Source organism: Camponotus vicinus, unplaced genomic scaffold (genome assembly GCF_025532165.1).
Source record: "Camponotus vicinus isolate PSW18456_S1 unplaced genomic scaffold, iyCamVici1.0 SCAF_3, whole genome shotgun sequence".
Classification (NCBI taxonomy): domain Eukaryota; kingdom Metazoa; phylum Arthropoda; class Insecta; order Hymenoptera; family Formicidae; genus Camponotus; species Camponotus vicinus.
Genome location: NW_028141967.1, coordinates 627,686 through 636,561, shown reverse-complemented (window position 1 = coordinate 636,561; position 8,876 = coordinate 627,686). Strand labels below are relative to the sequence as shown.

The following is an 8,876-nucleotide window of genomic DNA, read 5'->3' as shown; positions in this document are numbered from 1 at the left end:
TTTATTTTTCGCTCGACATATTCGTGAAGGCGAACGCGACCTGACGCAATCACGCCTGCAAAAGAATCATTACGAGAACGCAGGAGAGAAGGAGAGAGAGAAAAGAGATGGGTTCCCATATCATGTGGAACGATACGCGATAATTCGCGCGTTTCGGAGCCGATGATTGCGATAAAGCGATATGTAATAATAGTGTCGTGGATCAATTAATCAACGCGGCGCCTACGCGATCGTAATCGTCGCTGCTTTCGCTTTGTGGCGGCTCGATTCTCGCGATTTTTCGATATTTCGCGCAGAAAGAAGGCAAGAGAGCTAGATGAAACGTGACGACGAAGAAGAGATCACGACATCGCCGCCACGTCTCGGAATTCCGATTTCCGGCGGCTCTCTATTTTTAGGGGCCATTATTTACGAATCGTGTGCTCAATCATCTGCTTGTTTCGCTTGTAGCAAGCTCGAGAAAGAGAGAGAAAGAGAGAGAGAATCTTGAGTATCTGCGCAAAATTTTACGCGCGTATTCAAAGGCCCCCGTGAAGCTATCAAATCAACATCGATAGTTCGCGATAATGGATCCTGAATCATGCGTGGCTTAGAAGCCGCATAACTTTGTGATCTAATCTCGCGCTCTGCTCTATTTTCGCCGATGATGAATTCCATTGGACCGGCGCGATTCCGAACGCGCAGTTCTTCGTGTACTTTGACTAAACTTGATCCCTATCCTTATCGAGAGACAGATAGATAGTTCTTTAGTATGCGATGAAATTTTTCAAATTTATGTTTTAACAGAAAAATAATTTTATAATTATATGTTTTCGATCAAAAGTGTTTCGATGATAATTTCTCGCGCGGAATCAATCTGTGTAGAAAGCATCATTCGAAGAAGAAGATAAAAATAGTAAAGAAATAAGATTTTATTTAGTAAATTAATGGAAAATTATTCTATAAATATAAGTTATCTGAAAAAAGAATTAATTTTTTTTAATTATAATATTTTTCATTATCCTAAAAATAAAAGTAGAGGAGCAGAAAGAAAAAAGGAGCTAATACATTTTCGAATACAAACATTATCATATTATATTTTATTATGTTATATATTATATGCAATTATAATCATGAATATTAATAGTAGTGATGTAATGACTTTATTTTTTTACATAGAATGCAAGGAATAAAAAAAATTATAAAAATTATAAAAACAATTGTAGAGAGCGAACGTTCGATAAAACACAATTTCGCAAAATTATCATACGCAAGAAGAAAACAGTTATTAGGCAAGTATCGCGATAAGAAACGGATGTTGATGGATAAGAAACTAACCGAATTCATAAATTTTATCACTTTTTCGATTACACAATTTTAATCTTTTTTTTCGCTAGCACAGAGATTGGAGAGCAATGATTCTTTTCTTTTTTCTCCACTTTTCCATTAACGGTTTTATTTGATATCTAATGCGTCTTTTCGAAATGCGGAATTTATGTGTGGGACTGAATGGAGATAAAAACGAGTATACGCGTGAGAAACGTCTGTGTATATGTTGAATCACTGGAACACTGATCTCAAATTAGGCGATAAATAAGTTTCTGGCACGTGTCCCAGTTCATTCGTTTTTTTTTGTAGATGCTTTAAGGAACTACTTAAAGTACTTAAATAATTTATTTTTAATCTTAAAAAATTTATTTAACTATATGTTATATTTATATCGGAAGAAAACTATTTTTTTAAATTTATAGATAAAATTATCGAAAATAATTGAATGTTAAAGGATACTGAATAAAATAGATTTGGGAGGAGAAAAGATGTAGCTCTCTAAAAAAATTGTTCTTCTGTTTGATTTCTATATAGACGGTTTTAAGGGTGACATCGTGCTCTGGTGCAAATTGTTGCTGCCCGGCGCTGTAAAGAGAATCTACAATCTGCAGAGCAAGCAGCTGATAAAGCTGTTCGCACGATTATTGCTGCAGGACGAGGACGCGATGCTGGAACATCTGGAGCAAGGTGACGTGGCCGAGACGATCAGCGTGTTCTTCGAGAACAGCGTCTCTGTGTCGCCTTGTACCACAAGCGTATTGACGATCCAAGACGTGAGTGTAATTTTACAAATTAAGATGAATATGACACATTGTGGAACAGATTAGATTGAACGAAAAATCGACTTGATAGTTTAAAATCAAGAATAATTAAATAATAAGCTAGAAATTATTAAAATTGTAATAAAAATTAATTATTCAATTAATTAAAATTGAAAAAATTTAGAGGAGAGAAAAACTAAAAAAGATCAAGCGAGAATTAAGTTTAAATTAATTAAAATCAAGAAAAATTTCGAAAATTAGGTCAAGAAATTAAGTTAAAATTAATTAGAATTAGATTAACATTAATTAAAATTAATCTAATAATTATAATAATCTATAATATGAAATGAATAAGAAAAATTTAGTAGGGAAACAAATTGAATTGATTGAGAGTTTAAATTAAAACTAATTGTGTACATATTTTATTAAAATCAAGAAAAATTTACGAAAATTCATATGAAAAAATGTCAAATCGGTAATTAAATTAAAAATAATTAGAAATGGTTAATCTAATAATTATGAACTTATAATACAAATGAAACAAATTTGTAGAGATATTGATGAAAATCAAATTAAGAATTAAGTTAAAATTAATTGAATTTTTAATTAGAAACAAAGAAATTTTATGATAATTAAATTATAATTAATTCGAGATAATTAATCTACAAATTCTATAAAATTAACTGGGTAACTAATTTAGAATTAAATTATTCAATTTAATCGCGATTAATTGAATAAAAATACAGAAATACGTACACAGTTTATCGAGGTCTCATGTTTTTATTAATGCGAGTGTCGTTTTATTCGGATAGATTGATCTTTTTTTGGAAAGTTTGTCACATTTAACCAAGGAGGAGGAACAGATCCAGCATTTTCGATCCATCCTCGATAGGTAAGTTTGCCGATGCTTCTTGTTAACCTTTCGTGCTGAAAAAGAAATTTCAAGAAATATATATGTAAATGCAATGTACGATTATAATGTTTGCGGTTTGTACAGCTCCGATACTCCGATTATTTTAATATCCAAAATAACGATAATTATTTCGCAATTGCAAACAGAGGAGAAACGTTAATCGCGCGCGCGTTCACAATTTATCTTATTTATCCTCACTTAATTTATAAATCTTTGTTATATATTAGCTCTCTTGAGGTACTTTTTTCCTCCAAAATTTTATTGACTTCTCGTCGATATTGTATCTCTTTCACTCGCGAGAATGATATACAATATTGACCGTTTATTTTTTCCCCCTTTTCTTCGTTTTCACTCGAATCTGTTTTCTTACGAATCGTTCCGATAAAAATTTTAGATGTACCTCCAACGATCTCAAGATGATCGTGCGTCTGATCAAGCACGATCTGAGGATCAACGCCGGTCCGAAGCACATGTGAGTGCGTATAAGTATGCGTTTCCGTATCCTATAATCGATTTGACGATGTTAATAATACATACACGTTGTTCAGTCTCGAGGGAGTCCACGTGGACGCGTATAGGGCTTTCCAGATGTCCCGAGATTTGGAAGCGGTGATACATCGTTTCCTGCTCGACTCGGAGGAAAAACCTTCGGACACGTCGGGCTCGCCATCCAGTCGGAATAAAGTAGCCATTTCATTGATGACGCCGGTTTTACCAATGCTGGTATATACAATAAAATCGAGTTTTATCTCTTCGGTTATCTAACAAGGATTATATTCGATTATATTAATAAATTCGATTATATTAATATATTCGATTATATTAATAAATTATTTGCAACTATAATATATAACTTAAAGTAATCATGTATAGACGCTAAATAATTGCTGTAGAGTGCTTATAAGAGTTGCCCATCAATAATTAAAATATTTAATTATTAATATATTATATTATATAGTAATTATATTAATTTAAAATATTTATTATATTATTATATTAATATATTTAAGATCTAACGTAAAAAGAGAAATAATGATAATATATATAATTAACACGATTGTAGATTGCTACATTTTTCAGTTCAAAAGTTAAATAATTATTATTAACTTAATTAAAATTGTTATACTATAATTGACTAATTTCAATCGTGAGTAAGATAATTGATTGATTAATGAATTAATATAAAAGTATCCGTAGAAATAGCGATGTAGTAATTGTTACATTTTTCATTTAAAAATTAAATAATTGTTATTAATTCAATTAGAATTGTTGCATTATAATTGACTAATTTCAGCCGTGAATAAAATAATTGATTGATTAATGAATTAATAAAGGCAGAGGCATGCACATCCGTGGAAATGGCGATGCGAAAGTGCCCGAACGGGATGTTATCCGAGGTCAAGTACGACGGCGAGCGCGTACAGGTGCACAAAAGCGGAAACGACTTTCGATACTTCAGCAGATCCCTCAAACCGGTCCTGCCGCACAAGGTAAAGACGATAATTCACAAAAAAGACATAATCGATATATTGTTATATAATGTGTCGTTTTTAAAATCAATTGTATTATAAAAACAATTCCACTCTTCGAAACACAGTCGTGTTAACGCGAGAACATTGATTATCGATTGATTATCTCACGTAAGATTTAATATTCAGCGCACAAAGCTCAAAATGTATTTTTCACCTTTTCTTTTTCATCTTTGAACTTCTTGTTCGAGAGACAAGATTACAAAAGTCCTCGTTCCGAGAAACGTGAGAAGATTTTCTGAAGGGACGAGATATATAATGCAAAAGATCATATATTTACACGAAGATAATTAAGAATTTTTCACGAAAAATCGCTCGATAGAATTAAAATTCGAACTACATCATAATAAAAGATTGCGATCGCGCGATCCGAAATTGAATAATCCTCTCGGAATGATAATTGATTTCTTTCAGGTGAATATGTTCAAGGATTATATAGCGCGGGCGTTTCCCGATGGGGACGATTTAATTCTCGATTCCGAGGTTCTCATGATCGACAACGAGACCGGGCAACCCTTGCCTTTCGGCACTTTAGGAATACACAAAGTAAAAGTTATCTCTCTCACGTGGCTAATTTTTTATTTTCATGATATGAACATTTTTAATATAATATTTTCTCTTAATATTTTTATGTTTAATTTGCTATTATTTCGAATCCTGTCACATCAATATTGTGTAAGAGTCAATATTACACGTTTTATATCAATAATAATATCAAAATAAAACTTATATCGCATAATCGAATATAATTTCAGAAAGCCGAATTTAAAAACGCCAATGTGTGCCTCTTTGTTTTCGATTGTCTATACTACAATGGAGAGATACTTATAAACAAGTAAATATATATACCGAGTTTCTATGAAGTAGTTTATACGATAATTCTGTTTCTTCCTTTTTTAATAGTCTTAACTATGTATTTTATGTTGATTTATTTATTATTACTTTAAATTTTATGATCAATAATTTTGTATATAATATCATTTACAAGATTTTGTAATAATAATACTTAGTATAATATTTTTTGATGTAATATTTTAAAGTAACTACATTGTACTTAAAACTATGTTAAACTGCAACTATATACAACTATATTACAATGATAGAAATTTTCCTCTCTCGTTCTGTTAGGTCTATGTCGGAGCGCAGAAGGATCCTGATGGATAGGATGACCGAGATACCGAATAGAATAATGCTATCAGAGATTCACGAAGTCCATGTAAATACACTTTCTTTAGTTGTCATTTATTTACAGCAGTACCGTATTGCAGATTATGATTCGCATCTCGTTTCAGGATCCGCGGGTTTTGGCGGAAAGAATCGTGCATGTATTGAAATTGGGTCTCGAGGGTTTGGTTCTAAAGGACATCGATGTAAGTATCTATCTTCGGAAACGTGTCATGAAGATTTTGAATAAAAAAGTACTCGGAGATTATATATAACGATATATATATGTATATATTATAATATATTATTACATATATAATATATATATATATATATGTATATATTTTTTTATTAATTTTCTTTTTATTAGATATATTATAATTTTTATGTATATTATTATGTTTATATAAACAATAATTTTCAGAAATTTTTTATTACATTTTATTACTTATTATTTATTACTTTTATTAATATATTATAATTAATATATTATATTGTATTTAATTATTTGCATTACTTAATTACTTTTATCATATTGATTCATAAAAATCTCGCGATAATATATTTCTCGTTCTCGCGTGAACATTTTTTCGATCAATCGAGGGGTTTAAAAACTCGTATTTTCAGAGCAAATACGAGCCAGGCAAGAGACACTGGTTGAAGGTAAAGAAGGACTATTTGTGCGGGGGTGCAATGGCTGATAGCGCAGACCTCGTCGTGCTTGGCGCATGGTACGGCACAGGCAATAAAGGTTTGTACGATATGCGATACATTATCACAGTTTGGTTACAAAAGATTTGTAAATTAAAATTATATAAAAACAAGATATATCGCTTGCGATATGTCTGAGAGTAATTTTTTTATCAGAAAAATAATGATAAATAAAAATAATTAAACAAATAAGTTTTTTATTCTGTTCAAATATATAATCATGATTGGGGTTGATTCTGATACATCTTCTAGAAAAGTCAAACAAAATTCGAAATTTTGAAACGGAACAAAGTAAAAAAAGACAACGAATTTTTTGTATTCACATTCGAAATATATATTTTCGATTTATTTCTTTTTTTCACAAGAAATATTTCTTTTTAATTTACTTTCACAGGTGGCATGTTGTCAATCTTTTTAATGGGCTGCTACGACGAGGAACGTGATAAATGGTTGACTGTGACCAAAGTAAATAAAATGATTAATCAAATTAATTCAATTCGAGCCAAGAATTAATATTTTTATTGTCTGGATGATAGGTCCACACGGGACACGACGATACCACCCTAATGGCGCTTCAAGATGAGCTCGACATGGTGAAGATCGGCAAGGATGTTGACAAACTGCCGAGTTGGTTGCTTGCCAAGAAACCCATGGTACCGGATTTTGTGGCGAGAGATCCCAAGGTAATCTATGCAGCTTAATCTATTAATGTCTCTCACTTTCGCGACAAGAGTTTTATTAGTATAAGGCAGATATATATCGATTGTAATCTACAAAAAAAATTTAATTCAACGACTCAGATCCAGAAATAATTTCATTTATTTAACGGAAAAAAATTCTTTGTGAGAAAGTGAATGAATTTGTAGAAATATTTAAAGTAATATTTAAAGAGAATTTAGTAAATATTAATCAAAGCGATATATAAATATGTATATATGTATAAGACGATGAGATAATGACATATTTTGACCTTGTTATCTTTTATATCATGTGTTTTAATAATGAAAATTGATGCCATAAATTTCTCGCTAAATTTTAGAACATATTTCCATATTTATATTTCTAGAAATATCTACCGCAAATTTTTTTCCGTAATAAATTTTTTTAACTGTTTCATTTATTTTCCGTCTAATTTTTAGATTATTACAAGAGAATTATGCTTATATTAAATAAACTTAGATTATTCAAGTAATTTTATTTAATTTTTGATTTAAAAATTTAAGAGAAAAATTTGTGTATTGTTACTATAAATTTCTCTCTCTAGTAAATTTTTCAAGCCGAAAAATAAATGAAATTATTTAGATATGAATTTAATATTCTGAGATTAAATTTTCCGTATGGGCTGCTAATAATACGCGATATTTTTTATAATAATTTTGGTTAATGAAAGGCGCATCAAATGGCTCAAAAAATTTATTAGAAAAAAAATATGCGATGGAAATATTTCTATAAATATAAATATATAGAGGTACATTCCGACTTGACAATCTATATATCATCAATTTTCATTATTACGTGATGTAGAAGATAACAAAGTCGGAATACTCTACTATTATCTTGTCATTAATCGTCATTTCGAATATCGGGGAACAGAAACAGCCAGTATGGGAAATCACGGGGGCCGAGTTTACGAATCAGGGGGTACACACCGCGGACGGTATCAGCATCCGGTTTCCGCGCGTCACGCGGATCCGTCACGACAAGGATTGGTCCACGGCCACTAGTTTGAACGAGTTGCGCGGACTCTTCAAGAAGAAGTCGGATTCCGTCGATTTTAGTCATCTACTCGGAACATTGGCCGATGTCAAGGATACTGAGAAGAAATCTCCGAGAAAGAGATCTTCCGACCCGGCTACGTCGCCGAGAAAAGTTGAAAAGAAGGCGAGGAAGGTAACGAGCTCGCTGGACGAGCCGTCAACGAGTTTCAAGGAAGTGTCGGAAGAATCTTTCGAGAAACGGAAAAGGGATAAACGCGACGAAGGATCCGACAATGTCGCGGATGTCCAGCCGCGGAAAAAGAAATTGAAAGTATCGAAGATCGAAGTGGAGACGAAAGTCAAAAGAGACGTGGCAGAGGAAACGCAACGGAATCGTGACGTTGATTGTCATCTTACCGGAGGAATGGACGCAGAAGGATTTTCCGAGTCCTCGAGCGCCCTTGATTCAGACGACGAGGATAACGTAAGTTGATATTATTTTTAATCCTTTTTTATAAGATAATAAAAATTTAGCTTTCGACGATAGGAATTTGCAAATGTTACACGAGTTTCCTTTACTCTTTTATTAGCTTTACTCGTATACTTATTTATTTTATAGCGCGTTTTATTGTTTGATCATAAATATCCTCCGTTGCTACTGATAGTTCTATAAGGAAGATTTGTAACGCGAAGAAATTATTTAGTTCAGTACTTACGATTGTCAGAATTTTTGTCAATCATTTCTTATGAGATTTGAAGATATTATTTGCATTCCTATTTTCTCCAAAGATGA

At 31.8% G+C, this 8,876-nt stretch overlaps 1 protein-coding gene across 2 annotated transcripts in view; it reads left to right on the top strand.

Moving 5' to 3' along the window:
• Window positions 1-8,876, top strand: part of Dnalig3 (DNA ligase 3) — a 36,436-nt gene that overhangs the window by 23,272 nt on the left and 4,288 nt on the right. For both annotated transcript variants that reach the window (XM_083093186.1, XM_083093185.1), the window contains exons 4-16: window positions 1,843-2,081; window positions 2,882-2,961; window positions 3,377-3,454; window positions 3,531-3,705; window positions 4,317-4,472; window positions 4,926-5,057; window positions 5,267-5,346; window positions 5,640-5,727; window positions 5,804-5,881; window positions 6,303-6,426; window positions 6,781-6,851; window positions 6,923-7,069; window positions 7,980-8,567. In XM_083093186.1, the coding sequence (XP_082949312.1) occupies window positions 1,843-2,081; window positions 2,882-2,961; window positions 3,377-3,454; window positions 3,531-3,705; window positions 4,317-4,472; window positions 4,926-5,057; window positions 5,267-5,346; window positions 5,640-5,727; window positions 5,804-5,881; window positions 6,303-6,426; window positions 6,781-6,851; window positions 6,923-7,069; window positions 7,980-8,567 (2,036 nt within the window). The remainder of the gene's footprint in view (window positions 1-1,842; window positions 2,082-2,881; window positions 2,962-3,376; window positions 3,455-3,530; window positions 3,706-4,316; window positions 4,473-4,925; window positions 5,058-5,266; window positions 5,347-5,639; window positions 5,728-5,803; window positions 5,882-6,302; window positions 6,427-6,780; window positions 6,852-6,922; window positions 7,070-7,979; window positions 8,568-8,876) is intronic.